We start from the raw sequence: 17,983 nt of genomic DNA, 5'->3' as shown, positions 1-17,983 counted from the left end.
TTTTTTCTCTTTCATCATACTTGAAATGCTATAGCTAATTAAACCAAATTTAACATCAGGCAGAATTAACTAAAGTAGATGCACAACAAAGGCCCATGATTTTATTTATTAAGGGAATAAAGCAATCCATACCAACCTGGCTCACTAATCTGACTGACTCCTAAACCAGTAACTGATTGTGCTATGCTTGGCAGCAACAACTGCCTTTATGCATTTACAACAACTGGAAAATATTCTTTAAAATCGCTGAGGATACATTTTAGACCACTTTCCTTTGCAGAATTGTTTTGGAGGCTTTTCAAACTTGCTTGAGGACATGCTATGCTACTACTTTTTCCACATTGAACCAGGTTGATTTGGATACATTTTTAGATCCTTTGAAACAGTTTCTTTGTATTTATTATGGTTACCTTTGTCTGATATTGGATTTGATGATCTAAAGCATGACAGTGTGACAAAAAAGTAAAAGAGAAGCAAGCAATCTCCAAGAGCACAACTGCATTTTCATGGCACTGTAAATCTAAAAAAAAAGATGGCAAATACAGAAGGAAAAACTATAAAATATCCGGTGTGGCGTAAGACATTGTGATGGATGACCTGTAGTACTGTTGTGGTAACAGGAACGGTATGCCATTGTGATAAGACTATATTTTAAGAGTCAACACAGGAAAGTTTAGTCTCGGTGTTTGCTCGTATTATTCCTTGTCATGGCTCGATGTTTCAGACATTTCCAACGGCTGCCCAAAAAGTGTCTGCTCTCAAGAAGATGGATCTGACTGTCTCTTCTCTCCAAGATAAAACTTTTATCCAAGTCTGTCAAAAGAGCGATAATCCCATCTTCATAATTCTCACAAAAAATGAACGGTTCACTGTTTGGCTTATATAAGATGGAGCATGTTCAACTTCATAACTTAGATTTTATGGGAGAAGAAAATTATTATACCAGAAATAAAAGAGCATTATTTGAAAAAAAAAAGAAAAAAGAATAAAAAGCCAACCACAAGCAAAAACATTTTGAATGAGTAGAGTTGGGATGGACGGAAACACCGCGGGATATTTTGATCACCGAGATAATTATCTCAGAATCACAGCTTCCTTTTCCTTGACCAAAGTATTGTTTTGCCTGAACAGTAAAAAAAAAAACATAGAAGTGAAGGAAATATTAATCTTCTGTGTTGAGTTGCTACGGGCAAATCACAATCTACATTTGTTTTGATAGCTCCATGCTGCCCTCTCGTGGTTGTACCATGTAAATTCGGTCTGGGGTACTGCACATTTAGCTCACTTTACACGGTTTGGAATTAGTACATCATAAGTACTCATCATTACTACTCATAAACCTTTAAACATTTTCATACTAAAGTGTGTTGCAACCACAAATATACTTTTTTTGTGATTTTATGTACATCATCTTCATTCATTGGTTAAAAAAAAAAGCAAGAAAAACGCTCAAGCTCCCAAATGTGATCCACAGTTTCTGTGAACATCAGTTTTCACATCTAACTACGTATCATTAATTGTAATTAGATCTGGACTTCAATTGGACCATCGTAAAACAAATGTGCTTTGACCTGAACCATTTCATTGCAGGTCCGATTGTATGTGTAGTGCCATTGGTTTCTAACAGTATTAACTAACTAGTGTTTAGATCAATCCATCTTCCTATCAACTCTAACTAACTTCTCTGTCCCTACTGGAAAAAAAAAACAACCACACAGCATGTTGCTGCCACCATCACGACCCATCCTAAAAGTAGTGTTTTCAAATAGCACTGTGCTGATTTTTTTGATTTTTTTTGTCATACTCATTGTTTTGAAAGTTCAGCTTTGATCTCAGCTGAATAGAAGAGTGTGTGAGTGTGTGTTTGTTAGAATGCCTCGTCTTGGTATTTTCTCTGTAAAAAGGTAAACGGAAAACAGATATCAACTTGAACCTGTCAGTATTTCAACAGTTGATTGTTTAAGCTGAAATAACATGAAAACAAAGAACTTAAAGAACTAAAATATGAAAGTTCACGCTTTGCTTTAAGTACTTATATCTGCCATTTCCATCTTGTAGCATGTAGCAGTGGTTTTTTTCCTAGGAATGGTTTATTCCCATTTAGATTCACTTGTATTTAAGGAATATTTTATTCTTCATTCATTATGCTGCAGAGCAACAGAAAACCACTAGAGGGCAGTGTCCCTCCATAATATTTGTGATCCAGACGTCCTGCATTATGTGCTTCTTTAAATCATACCGCAAAAAATTTGTAAGCATCAGATGTTCAGTGTTAATTGTGTTTTTATGGATCCCAAAACCAAAGTGGAAGTGAGAGCCGAAATGTATCACTCTTATAAAATCAGCTCTCACCCTTTTAAAGACTTAAGTAACACATTTACATCTTTTTTTTCTCTTCTCCAAGTTTATCACATTGAATTATCAATGTTTTTAAGAAACATTAACAATAAGTACTCGTTTTTTTTTTTTTACTAAGCAAAAACTGCTTCAATAAATTTAATTCCACTACTGTTTTTTTTTAATATAACACCTTTTTTGAATATAACAAAGAAATTGACCTGAATAAATTATTCCAATCAGATTTTCTGGGTACATTTACTTCAGTCTCAGCTTTATTAGCATGTGAAAAAGAAGGATGTTCTAGAAACTTAATAATTTGGGATCAAAAGCACATTAAAGATGTCAGAGAAAATGAAGCTGAAAACAAATGCACAACCAAATTTTAAGAGTTGTTTTTGTTATATTATTATTTTCTCTTCATGTTGCAGCGGTACGTCACACAAAAATTTATACCCCCAAAATATGAGGATGGTCAAGGAGAACACTGTTGTGCAGCATCGCAAAAGAAAGAAGTTACCTTTCTTTCTTTTATCCAACTGGTAACCTGACACTTTCAAACTGTTTGTTCACCAATTAGTCAACTTTACACTGATGTATTATCTCAGAGTTGCATAATACATTCCCCTGTTAATTCCTTGCAAATTGTTGTAAGAAATTCATCCCAAAACCACAAGCTAAGATTATACTAGAAGCTCTTAACTACCACGTAGTCAGAGCTGTGCTCAGTAATATATAATTTCATACTAAATTACTAAAATTATATTCAAAAGTCTCTCAATTTAGAATCAGTGACAATGTTTAAAAGAGAGATAACTTCAGGTAGAAAGGGTTTTTTGTGATGTAAAAAAATAAATCCATGGTTAATCATTTAGAAACTTTTAAAATCTTTTGTCACATATAATCTCACCTTACGTTCATCACAAATTTGTATCTGATAATTGAACAAATCTGCTAAGGGAAAAATCTAATAAATAAGTAAATAAATAAATAAATAAATAGGTACAATAGCATATATTTGCATGCACACTCTTTAAGTAATACTGGAGCACCTTCTGATTTATTTTCAAAATTTCATACTTCTTCAATTTAAGTGAATCTGATAACCTGGAAATAAAATTCTGCTGTTCTAATTGGATTTTCTCCTTTCTTCCACATTTGCATCGTTTAGATAAAGCTGTGGTTTAAGAAGAGCTCAAGATGAGCCAAATGTACACAGTTACCAGTCAGAAGAAGGGTAGCCAGAGTCCTGATCTATTGAAAATCCGCAGAGCTAAACGGGCAAAAGATATGGAGAAAATTTGCAAGGTAACGTTGGCAAATAACAACAATTTTAGAGGCAGATTATAAATAAACCTCTGCCAAAGAAGACTGAATGCTGAATTTGAATCAACAGCTGTTTCAACAAAGTAATAGTTTAAGTGAGCAATGTTATGCAACCATGCTCTTTTTCCACATTTTAATTCTATTTTTATGTCTAACAGATGTACAAGTTTTTCTTAAATTTGTAAAATGTTATTAAATTCAGGGATGTGGACGTTCTTGAGAGCTTCTGCGGGTTAATTTGAAGGATTTTGTGGACGATTTGTCAAAAGAAAGGATGGAGGATGAGGTACTTTACGCAACGGGAAATTTACATATATTTCAGAATAAATAAATAAATTAGGAGGGTGTTACAAAATCATATTACAAAACGACTTATGGATGGGTTTTCAAGAAAAAACCTCAGTATTTCAACAATGGTGCGTTGAAAAAAAGTGATAGTTCATGTTTACATAACAATCGAAGTATATTTAAGAAATGTTGAAGTTCGAAAAGGAATATAATACCTGGCACACTCACTTTATCAACTTCATTACGTCTTTTCCGCGGTTATGAAACTTTCCTGCGCTGGTTTTGTAACACAGCCCGTCCTGACCAATCACGGAGCGAGACTGCTGTTCACGTGACTGCCCTTTTTTTTATGTAACAAACGGGGCATCAATGAGGAAAGCCCGTTCATTGCATTGCCACGGATCGCGGCAGCTATCGAAATGTATAAACACGGTGACAGAAGAAAACCTACGTTCACATAGCATTTCACAAAACATTTCAATGCTGTCATGGCACTAAAAGCGCAGGTGGCGGATGAGAAAAGCGCTTTCTTTATCGGCGCTGAGGAGGAGGAGGAGGGCCACCATGAACTTATACTACAGAAAGGCAACGCTTTGGCTTCTGAGGACTGCCTCAAGGAGGCCATCGACTGGTTTTCAGCGGCATGGCGCTACGGATCGGTGCGTCCTGAGCAGCTAAGCACTTTTGTGGACTGTATCCTCCGCAACTTCAAGAAGAAATCCCCCGGGCCGCAGTCCTCAGCTGGCCGGAGTCCGGACGCAGCAGCAGAGGAATCCGGGGACTTGGCGGTGTTCAACTGCCCCAACTGCCGTGGCTTTTTAGGCGAACCTGTGACCGTAGCTTGTGGACATTCATATTGTAAAAGGTGCTTACAGCGGTGCCTCGTATCCAAGTGTAGGCTGTGCGACGAGCCTGTTGGGGGCGAAGAGAGAGCCAACGTAGCTCTGTGCGGACTTCTAGAAAAATGGTTCCCCGACGAGCTGAAAAAGTTAAAAACGTTACAAGAAGTGGAAGTGTCCTGCAATAGAAAACGCTACAACGAAGTTGTGTCGCTAGCGAGCGATATTCTCCGCTCAGGTGAGTCTTTTTATCAGAAAAAAAGGTGTGTCTGGGCATAAATATGATGCGTCTCAACGTTAAAAACAACTTTTATACACAAGTGCATTTAGCACCATAATGTTGTTAAGGTAGTCGCAGGGGGATAAACTGTGTGAGGTCTACTGACCAACGTTTTGAAAATACTTTGAGCTGACTCCGTATGTTTTGCTGCTGCCTCAAATCTGCATGGCATTGCTTACGAAATTGTTTCACACTGAGCATGCGCGTCAGGAGTAGGTTGCGTAAGGCAGGTCGTGACACTTCAATGGATTCGGTTTTGTAACTTCTGAAAAGGGGGAAGGGCATTTGTATTTTGTAATTGTCCTGACCGTTACGAGCTGCGTATTCATGAATGGTTTATGAAAGTGATGAATGTAACAATTCCGGACCCGGATACCCGGGATAAATATGGAGATTCATACAGAGGCAGAAAATAACCTTTTGTACAACATTGTGCTGTTCGAGCAAAATAAAGGAAACTAGGTCACTAGTCACATTTCTTTTACAAACATCTGATGAGTGAAGAAAAAATAAAACCTAAATGAAAACAGAAAAATTGAAGTCTGCTTTGAACAATAAAGGTTATTGTTGTTAAAAGGAACAGTACAATGACTTAATGGATGTTCAGAATTAAATGATTGGCATCTTACTTGAAAATATCATTTTGGGTATTTAAAGTACAATACATATTTCAATATATGATCAGATTATTCATAGTAGTTATATAAAATTAAGTTGCAGTAATCATTTAAGTACTATGTTTTCAAGTTGTCAATGTCTCTGATGTCTCACAAAAGGGTTTCAGTAGGTGAAGAAGTGAAAACATCATTAGGAGACCACAACTAAGTTGTCATTGCTAAAAGAGCAGATATATTCTAGAAGAAACTTCTTCAGAAAACTCTGTCGGTATTAAAATTATAAATCAGTTTTTTTCCTCCGTTAGCTTGACAGACTTTATCATTGTTGTCAAGGTTCTTTTTTGCTGTGAACCCTAATCAGAAAAACATTATTACTAACTATTTGCTTATTTGTTATAAGTTGTCATTGCAACATTCACCAGCAATAGTTCATATTACACTGTTCATTATTATATTAGGCATTTAAGGTGTGTGTGTGTTTTACATTGGTTCTCAATTATAAGATAAGTAAAATAACGCCTGCAGAGTGATGAGATGACTTTGAGTTCAGTTTTATTGAAAGACATACATTGTATAACAGTATCTTTATGGTTTTGTTAATGGCCAACTGTAAATTCAGAGAAAATGTGACACCTTGTATTCCTGTAAGAATTCATGAAACTACCCACAGTGAAACATGATACCTGTTGATAAGCATGGAGACTCGTGCTCACTTGCATGTTATTTATTAAAAAGAGGGACTTGGCAAATAGACACACAAGCATAAGGCCACACAACATTGCCCTTGTGAGTGAGATTTTAAATATCTCTGCTTATTGTTAACAGGAAACAAACTGTGAAGGTGCAGAGTCTTTAGGTCTGAATCTGTGTTGTACTTAGAGTTGTATAACCTATAGTACTGCAGAAGAAAACCTAAAGAGCAGAATGGAATCTTCCAGATACTGTTGACTTCTTGACCTTATGATGGCTAACTAGTAGACCTACTCTCATCAGCATCTGGGTAACATGGGCAAAAAGACTTTGAGTCTCAGGTTTGTAAAGTCAAGTAACTAATTTCAGTCTCCACAGTAGTTTGATTTGAATACTTTGATAGCTTAATGAAAGTGTCTTACAAAATGATTCTACATGTAGAGAGGCTCCGCCCTGCTCTGCTATAGAAACTCACATCCACTGATCTATTGCTCATCTGTCAGGGGTTATGCAATCTGTTTTTCTTTCTTTGGGTTTGCAGATAATTCATTAGCTGGTGTCAGATTTGGGGTTTTTGGTTATCTAATGTACGACTAGTCAAATCCTTAAAACCATACTCTCAGTTTACCATATGAAATGCAAACTTTATACAGAATTTTCTGTTGTTATTATGAATTTATGGGGAAATCTATCATTACTTAGCATTGGCTGGTAAATATTCTCACAGTACAAAGTGCTTGTGAGAGGAAAAAAAAGATTTTTCAGTGTATGACCCACCAATCACTCATCAGTGCTGATCAAGGGAAAATAGACCAGTTCCAATCTCCGACTGACTGACCAGTGCATCAGTAGTGTATCTTGATTTTGGTAACCAGCCAACTCCTGGTAATGGTATGTTTATCTTAAATGGATAAAATAACTATGTATTTGACATAGGCAAAATTTTTTGTGTTGCAGATCCTAGCGTGACCTTGGCTCGTCTCTCTCGAGCAGAAGCGTACATGGCTCTCAAACAGTACCGACTGGCTTTGGAGGACGCAGAGTTCTGTTCCAGGTCCAGCTATTCTGCTGAAGTATGTCATTCACTGAAGACTGAAACAAAAAATATCAATAACAAACTAATTACTCATACGTTACTGTTTAAAACCAAAATGTAAAGTGGTCATTTATTCCTCAACTTGTGAGGAATAAATGACCATAAAAGGACAGCTGCCATTTGTGTTGCTTTTTTCTCTTATTTTGTGTGATTACAGCCTGAACTCAGTACCAGACACAGACTGAGGTGCTTTTATTTGTCCTAAAAAAAAACATTTCAAGCTAAACTAAGTAAATCAGTATTTAGGCCTGCTACCTGTAAAGCCACAGTCTGCCAGTTCCACATGAGTCCTCATGACTCCTATTAGCTTTGAATTCAAAGCTAATAAGCTGCATTTTGCAAATAAGTTTAAAAGATGAAGTCTTCCTTTTGTTTGTTTCTACAAAATAAAACGGGTGAAATGTTGTTGAAGGTTCATAACTAGGTGGGTAAATGTAATAAAGCGTGGTCTGAATTTTCTGATTTACTTTAAAATGATTTTCTTGTTTTTTTTACAGAGTGTAATCTTTAAATACCTGTGCTACTTGTTTCACTGTAAATATGTTATAAAAGAAGTTCATGGCCAATAAAGGTCTTTCCAAATGAAAGATTAAGATTAAGATTAAGGTCAAAACTATAAATAACTATTACGCCACTGGCAGGAGACCACAGGCTGGTTTCATTTATAGGTTACAGCATTTATCTGCCATGTGATATGTATGGATTTTGTGTGTGTGTTTATAATAAGTTTTAACAATTTACTGGGTGGAAAGTAATTTTTCTGTGGCGACTTCTTGTAGGCTCAGTTCAGGAAAGCTATGGTGCTGCATGAAATGGGTCAGGTAGACGAGTCTCTCCAAGTCTTCTTCCACTGCTTGACTATCGACGAGGACTTCCCAGGTGCTAAAAGAAAAGTGGAAAAGGTAAGAGATTTTGCTGATTGCTTTGTTCCAGTTTTCAGGCTGGGGATTTTAAATCAGGTTGGGGTCGTAATGTTTTACTGGTAAGTTAAAGGAGTCCGCCTCTCCTGTGCCAGGCAGCCTTGGCCTTCGTTTAATTTTTACTTCATTACTTTACAGAGTTAGGGTTACATGAGTCTTTTGTTGAGACGTCTAGAAAGATTCGAGCTTTGTGGTTGTTATGCAAGGGTGACTTTGTGGATCAATTTTGAGATGTTCTGTTTAGGAATAATTACATAAAAACATTTAAACTGAATATAAAAAAGGGCATGTTGGTATTTCAAAGTGCTTAGAATGAAAGGACACCTTTCATAAAACACAACCAGCAGCGTTTTGCTGAAGTTTCTGAGCATGTCATGATTCCTGAGGCGGGTCACTAGACCACTATGGCTAATACTGTTAGAGCATTTCTTGCTTGATTTTGTTGCTGTAAATGCTTTTGAACATATGTAGAACAGTGTTAGAAAAGCATCCTTATTATGTGAGGAGCTTGTAAAAGAAATTATAAAAGTGTAATAATATATCATCTGGATTGCTAATGAAAAGAGCTTATTGCTCTTCAAAACTACAACATATAAATGACTATTTCAATTCATTTGGATGATGTCATAAATTTGAAAATATAATCCAGGATTAAAAAAACCTAAACTATATTCTACTTAGGTCATGAATAGAGATGTTCAGATATGTGTTTCCATGAAATGACACTGCTGATAAACTTTTAAAAAAATGTATGAATTAATTTTCTATTGATTTTTTAAAAATGTTTATAGATATATCTGATAGGTGCAGTTTCTTTATTCATTTTAGAGAGAAAATAAATGAAGACTAAGAAAAGAAACTTGATGACACGCCTATTCGAAAGTTGCCCATGGATCTGTATATCAGTTCAGTTGCCATTGACCTTTCTAGTCAATAGCTAGTACAACTCATCTTTAAAATCGAAGGGGAAAAAAAGTTTGGATTCAGCTTCACATTTCTTAGATGAGTTGGGATGTCAAAAACTTTGACTTGAGTTGTAAATATTTAAAATTGGCTTCAGCCTCTGTGGTCAGTCATGGAATTTCATAAGTTGTTAGTGGTCTTGTGACTCTGTCTATAATGACATTAGTAGCACTTAATGACAGGGATACAGACAGCATTGAAGTTATACAAGTGGAACACATTTGACTCATGCGTTTGCAGAAAAACACAATTATTCCCTGGCTAAGTTGTGCTGAGGAATCAGAGTCCGTGTGTATATTTTTCAGTCCACACTATGAACTGAAACTACCTGGCAAAAGTTCAGAAACTTGTTTGAGAAGTGGGGCAAAGGAAAACCATTTTAAATGAAATTAAAACTAGAAATTAGTATCTGCAGTAGAGGACATTGGACTTGTGGGAGACGTTGACCGAAATCCGACTATTCCCAAGTTCAGTTTCTCATGCAAGAGTTATGTAATCACCTCAGAATAGTTAGTTTTCACTCATGCAAGGGTTAATGAGACTGTTGTAAATTTGTCTATTTTTAGATGCAGAGAGATTTGATTTTTTTTTTTACAGGTGTGTTACAAAGGTAAAATCTACCTCACTATAGCACAAATACAAAATATGGAAGAAAACATTGCTGGCATAAATGTTAATTGTAGATAACCTCACAACCAGAAAAACCAGTCAGGAAATCTCACTGGTTTTCGAACTGGGAACTAGAGCGTGGTTTTATGACATTCCCAGATTGAAGTGTTAGCATAAGCAGCGACAGACAGATTATTCAGGTTTATTGTCATCCTATCAAATTCATTTGTGATGTTCTTGAGTTGTTGCTCTCTGCAGCTGTTCTTTTTTTTTTTTTTTTAGAGATCATCGATTAAACAAACCTCACAGAGGTTAAACAGCTCATCTTTTTGACTACTTATGCTCATCAGCTCTACAGTGTTTTTCTTCATATTTTCTTTATGTTATTTTCTTTATGTATTTTCTTTATGTTTATGTTACACCAAAGTATTTATGTTACAATTTCTTCTCACTATCACCAAAGGCAGCCCAAGAGCCACCACCTGTGCTTGTGTCATAAGCCAGACCCTAGAAACATTGCCTTCAGAGAAAAGTTTTGTTAGATCAGGACTCTTTCACTGATTGTTCATTTCTTTACTGGGGCGACTTGTAATTATATTTGTGTGCCAATGTTCTTGGTAATTGCCGTCTTTGACTATCTTTGAATTCTGTTGATGAGTTGAATCTTTCTGCAGATCTTGTGTGACCTCCTCTCCCCGGCTGATGAGAATGTTAAGGTGGGCCTGAGAGAAACGACACAGAACACGTTGCCCCACCTGCGCAGTAAACATCTTGTGACAGAAGCTCAGACTCAGAGCCCCAGTCAGAGGCAGAAGCAGCAACACCAGGTCCGTGCCACCTCTGCACACCAAGTGGACGGCCAGGAGGTACCCACATGTTGAATGATGATGCTGCGTTACTGAAACGTTCTGTTATTGTATCAATGCTGCATCGGTTTTCCTTTGAAGTTAAAAGAATCGATCTCACATCTTACCTTGTGTCACCTACCAGAAGCGATTTGAAAGCCTGGAGCGGCCCGGCCTGAGCCGAGCCCAGTCGCTTCGAATGCACGGCTCTAGCAGCAGTGAAGAGGGGCTGAAGAGGGTGAGCTCAGCTCCTCAGCTGGGAGACCAGGACAAGGGAAGTCTGCTGAAGAGGAAGCTGTCTGTGTCAGACATCGAATCATGTGTGGTGGACAGTGGGAGTAGCAAATACAAGAAACAAGGTTGGTTTTCAAATCATTTGTGTGATCAGAACCGTAGTTAGTGAGGTAAATGTAAAACGCTATGGGTGGAGGAACACTAACAATACACATGGAAGTGGCATTATCATGCACTAGGTGTTTTCTCTTGAAGTGACAGGGAAGCTGGGGGAAAATGGATGGTGCTGAATTCTTTGCAATCAGGGAAAACGTTTTTTTAGAAGCAGCAAAAAACTTGATATTGGGCTAGAAGCTCACGTTTTGGTAGAACATAAACCCAGAGCTACAATAAACTGGTTTAGATAAAAGCATGTACATGGGTTAGAATGACCTAATAAAAGAGCAGAGTTGGTTAAAAATTAAAAGTTGTGGCAAGACTTGGCGAGTAATGTTGGGACATTCAGAGCTTGAGCTTTTTCAAAGAATGCACAGTTGTTCACCACACTGTCAAAGGGTTTTATTTTTTTGAATAAAAATGTTTTGATAATATTTATTTTACTTCACAATTATTCATTATTTTTGAGTTGATCCATCACTTAAAATACTAAACATAGGAGTGTGTGATTATAACATGACAAAAAGAACTGTTGAGTATTTTTGCAAGGTAGTATATGTTATTAAAGATGAATAAATAGCACATTTTCAATTTGCTCAAGGTGTATCAAAAGGCTTCAAGCTTAAATCAGCCAAACCAAAAACATGCAGAAGTGTTCCTAAAGATCTGCTGGACGCCAATGACCTGGAGTGCTCCCTCTGCATGAGGTAAAGGCCGACACACGCACACAGCTAATTCCATATCCCAATAAATCTGGCTGACAATGACATCTCACTGTACGATACAGATTGTTTTATGAACCCGTGACAACACCATGCGGTCACACTTTCTGTAAAAACTGCTTGGAGCGCTGCTTGGACCACACTCCCCAGTGTCCCCTCTGCAAAGAGAGTCTCAGAGAGGTAAGATTTGAATACTTTAGAAGTCACATTAAAAGCCTTCTTAGTTGTATTTTTGTTTAGTAACATACAGTACCTTGCCGTCTCCAGTATCTAGCGCGCAGGAAGTACGTAGTGACGAATGTCTTGGACATCATGATCAAACAGCTTTTCAGTCAGGAGTATGAGGACAGGACGAAAACACACCTGGAGGAGAACAGAGAGTTGTCCGAGTAAGAATCTGCTGCTTTCCTTCATTTTCTGTTCGTGTTTAAATGTTATAAGCATAAGATTCAGAAGGGTGAAAACATTGTAACCGTTTATTTCTGTCTTGTTTCTGCAGCTTGACGAAGAATGTGCCTATCTTTGTCTGTACTATGGCTTACCCCACTGTGCCTTGTCCCCTCCATGTCTTTGAGCCACGTTATCGCCTCATGATCCGCCGCTGTATGGACACAGGCACGCGGCAGTTTGGGATGTGCATTAGTGATGCTCAGAAAGGGTAAACACACTGCCATTACTGTCTGAGCATGAGATTATACATCGGTGTAGAGTTTCATGTAGTGTTCGTTAAAGGCCCCTAAACTGTAGTTGCAGCTTTGCTAAAATTAAGTGTTGTATTCAGGTTTGCAGACTATGGCTGCATGCTGATCGTCAGGAGCGTCCACTTCCTCCCTGATGGTCGTTCCGTGGTCGATACCATCGGAGGAAAACGCTTCCGGGTTTTGTCCAGAGCAATGAAGGATGGTTACAATACTGCGGACATTGAGCACCTGGAGGACACCAGGGTAAGAGCCACACTGGTCATAACTTGTTTGACTCTGGTTGGTTATGCAGGGTTTTCTGAAATTTCATTGAATGATTTTCCATGTCTGGAAAAAGAGTTTTTGGAATATTTGACCTTTAAAACAGAATTTCTTGGTTTTTGTTGGCTTCATGCTCGTAGAAGTAACTGAATTTATTTTTTTGAACTCTTTAATGGCTAAAGATGGACTGAGAAGTCTGGAAAACACAGTTTGACATGAGCAATATGTTGGAACCCTAGAATTGATGTGTGAATCACTGATTATGTCTAAAAGAATTGGATTTTTACATTTACTGTCCCTGCTAGCAAAACCGTCTGCTCTCTGAGGATGTTTTCATTGCAAATAGAAGCAACCAAACAAGAACTCAGATATAATATTAACCTTTTGCATTTGCCAGCTGAATTTGGCCATTATGAAACATACTTTGAACAATGTAAATAGTATTGTTTTAATAATTCACACATATTTTGTTCAGATAAAGTATTGGGTAAAAAGTACAGAAACTCAAAGTAAAATACTTTTTAAAAAGAGAAAATGTGGGACAAGGGGCATGATAGCTGAAATAGATAAACGTCGTTTTTAACTGAACTGTAAAATCAGCTGAAAAATACAGAAACACAATTCTAAGCCTTTTTCATGATGGAGGGATATGAAAATAAGCTTTTGTTGATCCCAGAAATATTACACACTCGAACAGCACAATATTTGTTTGGCGACATCAAAATGTTAAGAATGCAATATTAATATTGCCTGTTTGACGAATATAGTCAAAGTGCCACAAGATTAAACTGCCATCTGTTGGATAAGGTATTATCCACAAGTTCCCACACCTGCTTTAAAGATTACAGTGACTTCTAAAATATGACTGTATGAAAATTTGTTTTTCATGACTGACAACTGTTAAAGAATTCAAATTGAGACTGTGCAGCAACTCATTTGTTTTTAATGGCGCAAGATTCAGTCTTTCTCTCTTCTACCATTTCATAAGAAAAACCTGGATTATTTATAATGTTTTTTTTATTAAGGTGTGTTTATAAAAGCCTGAATGTTGAGCTAGTAAAATAATGGCAGTGTAAATGGCGTCCATTACATTCAGCCGGTAAAAAATTATGTCGATGATTAGCTTATTTTTCTTCTACCTCTCAGGTGGAGGACAGAGAGGAACTAGAAAAGCTACAAGAACTTCATGATGCAGTTTATGAACAGGCCCAAGTCTGGTTCGAAAATCTCAAAATCCGCTTCCACAACCAGATTCTGCAGCACTTTGGACCAATGCCAGAACGAGAACCAGACATCCAGGTACAGTCATCCCTGCATGCAAAAAAAATTTGATATTCCTAAATATCTGTCATTACAAATTTTTACTAATACAGCAATACAATACTAATTTTAGTATGGTCATTATTTTTTGTGTGTGTTCTTTGCTTATTAGCTCAGACAAAAACTGAATCAGTGGAGAATAATATTTTGAACTTCATAACAACTGGTATCTGAAAGAAAGCCACCGGGCTTGTGAAGCCTTTAGTACTTGTAGTCCCAAAGCTCACTCTGAGTTTTTAGTCCTGAATTGAATCATCTCATGACGCATGGCCTTTTGGGAACACTCACAGTGACACAGACTCGGCAGCCTCGTAGGTCTTAGGAATGCAGTTTTTGTGTGCTTTGTGCTCTGACTCCAGCTTGGCCTGCAGGGATTACAGCTCCTTTCTCTGGACAACCACTACAGATTCTTCTGACAATGTGGGCTAAAGAGCTTAATGGCTGCTTCATGGCTAATCTCTCAGGCTGCGTTGCATCACAACGGTGCTATGGAAAGAATTCCCAGCTCTACACACACGGACACGCTGAAAAAGCAGGACAGTGGGTTTTGGGGGCTTATTGGGTAATTTGAGTTTATAGTGATAGACTGCAGAAATCCTTCCAGAACTTGAATTGTAGTAAGGTGTTTTCTTTTCCATGTCCATGTTGACCACATGTGGCAACTGATTCAGACTCACACAGTTGCAACGATTTGTTAACTCTGATGCAGCAGCGCATTCCCGCTTCAGATTACTGGAAACAGTCTGTTCAGTGTTAACTCATTCCAGAGTCACAGGGCCGATTACGTCATCACTCAAAAGTTATGTGACTAAAGTTGCTCGAATAGAGAACATGCCAGGGTGCCATGAAAACAAGTTTCTCCTGATTTACCTCTGAATTATAGTTCAATCAAACATGTATATTTGTGTTGAGATCAGTTGAAGATGGTGTTGTGGATGACTGGATTTCATTACGCCTCTGTCATATCGCAGCAGATGAGTACAGCCTCTTTAATATGAACCATCAGTCACTGCTGGCCCTGAGACGTAGTAAGACTTAATGCATTCTAATATCTTAAAAATTGAGATGCACCAATGGAAAGAGTTGGCTTGCTGATACAGATTTTAGTTGATTATAAATTCTAGTTTTATGAACCATAATATAAGAAGAAAAGATGAGCAATCAAAGTACATTTTTCTAGCCTTTTTATTCAGAGTGGAAGACAAAACTGAGTATTGAGCTCATATTTTAAATGATCTGCAGCATCGTCGAGCAGCGATGAGTGCAGCTGGAATTGCTAAAACATCATAATTCTCTACAGATTCATCATATTTCATGGCAGCCTGAGGTTTATAGTTCAAAAGAGAAACTATGCAGTGCTCCATTTAGCCTTTCTGTCATTTGCTGAAAATCTCTTTCACTCGCAGCCTGATTACAAAGCACAGAAATATCTGGACATGTAGGAAATGGATACTTAGTTGCTACCTGTGTTGTTTTATCCCCTCTGACTTTGTTTAAACACCTCAGTGATGGTGAACACAGCTGAGCGTTCTCCACTCAGTAGCAGTGTCCACACTGAAGACCGTTGTTGTCAGTGTGACAAGGTAGCATTTAGGGTGGTGTGTTCACTAATTAGAAAAAGAAAGTATTTTTGAGTTTCCAACTAGCCGGTCATCAGACATGACAATCGAGCTTAAAAGAAAAGCTGTAGACTAACCTGAGCCACAGACTAATTTGTCTCTGGATTTTCGTATAAAATGTTATGACTGCATGTTGTTTCGGTTCAGATCTGGAAAAATTTGCAACGCACAAGTCAGACTAAAGGTTTTTCCAGCATCTTTACATTTTTTGAATTGGGTACAGTTGAGAGGTACAACCGAACGGTCTCTAAATCAATAAAATTGTGTTTCAGTTATAATAGATGAATGATTCTGACCATGTTTTTGTCCATTTTCTTTGTCCAGGCAACTCCAAATGGTCCTGCTTGCTGCTGGTGGCTGCTGGCCGTTCTGCCCATCGACCCTCGGTACCAGCTGTCTGTCCTGTCCATGACCAGCCTCAAAGACCGCCTGGTGAAGATCCAGAACATCCTCACATATCTGCAGAGCATTCCCAACAACTAAGAGCTTCCCCTTCAACAAGCATCCTCCGGAACTTTAAAAGTAACATTGAGAAACCATCAGTCAGCATCCCAACAAACTACAGTCTCTACTATCAGTGTAGTTTCTTTTTACAGTTTCACTTTACTGTTCTGTACTCAAATTACACACAGGTTTCAGTGAGAAAGCCTCAAAGGCATGGATCAATAAAACAGACACGGGGCCTAACAACCTCAGGGATGCACTTTTTGCTATGAAATAAGGTAAAAAACAAAAGAAAGGTAATGCAAATGGTTGCATCTGTTCTCTCCTGATGCAGTTATTGTTCAGAAGATCTTCCATAAAGATTTTGGGGAGAAGAAGCTACTCATCCAGATGAAGACAGCAGAGAGTAGTATTTCTAACAATTGTCTGAATGTCGTCTTTTTTTTCTTTTCTTTTTTTTTTACAACTGGTGTAACTGAGTAAAAGTTACTGGTCTCTTTTTTAGACCAGTAAAAGAGAGACAATAAGATGTATTTTAATTTGAAAGAAGGCGGGACAGAATCCTAAATGCTGAAAGTTCGAAAAAGGGGGGCAAAAAAAACGTTTATTACACACAGTTATACCTCACTTTAAAGTTGGCACATGGAGGCTTCAACATGTGAGGAAAAATGTGTGCGTACCTAAGTGCATCCACAGGTTGATGTATGCGTACCCAGCACTGATAAAAGTATTCCTTTCAAGTTTTCACTCTCTTCTTTCACATGCTTGACACGCACAAACTTCCATTGCTGCCTCCTCACAGCGGCAGCGAACCCGTTTTCACAAAATTGAGATGATCTGTATTTCTTCCTGTCTTTTTTTTGTTGTTTTTACTTTTAAGTTTCTTCCATGTTTCTGTGATCCTGAAATCTGATGTTTTATTTGTCTTTCTTGTCTCATTGAATCCTCCCAGTTTTGTTTTGCTTTTTGTTTGGTTGTTTTTGTGTGTGTGTGTGTGTGTGTGTGCTGTCCAGTCATCTTAACCAAACAACATTGTGGGTCTGGTTCCTGTGCAGCGTCAGTGGGATATTTGCTCTACAAAAAGGAAGAAAATAGGACATTACTCCTGCTACGCAGTTGACTTTATTGAATTAAAGGCACAGCAGACCATATCTGGTTCAAGCAGCATTTATGACAAGCCATTGCAAAGAGACAGATTATAAAGGTAATCAATTATATATTGTAATTGCAATAGGAACATGAGCGATATACTCAATTTGACATTACACAAATTGAGTAATTTGTGTAATGTGATTATTAACCCCCTTCATCTATGTGGTTGAGAGTCCATACATTAGTGTTCTCATTTTCCTGTTAATTCCCAAGGATTAATATAATTTAGAATATATTCCTACTTTGTGAATACTAGGGAGTACTGGCAATATTCTGACAAGTTGAAAGAAGATCAAGAATACATCAAAGGACTGTATGTTATTCTTCATTAAAGCTACTGAGTGTTTGGGGAAGAGAAGAAGGTACCTGCAGAGCTGCATTTGCCTTGCACCACATTACATTGTGATTTCTGTACCATAATGCATTGGCTTGGTTACCATTCCTTTTTTTTTTTTTTTTGTTGCCACAGCATGAATGTTTGTTTTTATTTAAAAAAAGTTTTTTGTCAATTTAAGCTTCTGTCTTCACATTATCTATTAAAAATTGTGAGAATAAAAATACATA

The 17,983-nt window shown here is 37.5% G+C and overlaps 1 protein-coding gene across 1 annotated transcript; it reads left to right on the top strand.

Annotated features, from left to right (window-relative positions):
* The first annotated feature begins 4,302 nt into the window (after positions 1–4,302).
* On the top strand, positions 4,303–17,007 carry lonrf1 (LON peptidase N-terminal domain and ring finger 1). Its single transcript, XM_032563723.1, has 12 exons — positions 4,303–5,028; positions 7,335–7,450; positions 8,253–8,375; positions 10,640–10,831; positions 10,956–11,169; positions 11,802–11,907; positions 11,988–12,102; positions 12,190–12,311; positions 12,422–12,580; positions 12,704–12,866; positions 14,031–14,183; positions 16,148–17,007. Exons 1-12 carry the CDS (start codon positions 4,440–4,442, stop codon positions 16,304–16,306), a joined length of 2,211 nt encoding a protein of 736 aa, XP_032419614.1. The 5' UTR covers positions 4,303–4,439; the 3' UTR covers positions 16,307–17,007.
* Positions 17,008–17,983: the final 976 nt, after the last annotated feature.

This window comes from Xiphophorus hellerii, chromosome 5 (genome assembly GCF_003331165.1).
Source record: "Xiphophorus hellerii strain 12219 chromosome 5, Xiphophorus_hellerii-4.1, whole genome shotgun sequence".
Taxonomy (NCBI): Eukaryota; Metazoa; Chordata; class Actinopteri; order Cyprinodontiformes; family Poeciliidae; genus Xiphophorus; species Xiphophorus hellerii.
The sequence above is the reverse complement of the archived record's forward strand: the minus strand, read 5'-3'. Positions and strand labels throughout refer to the sequence as shown.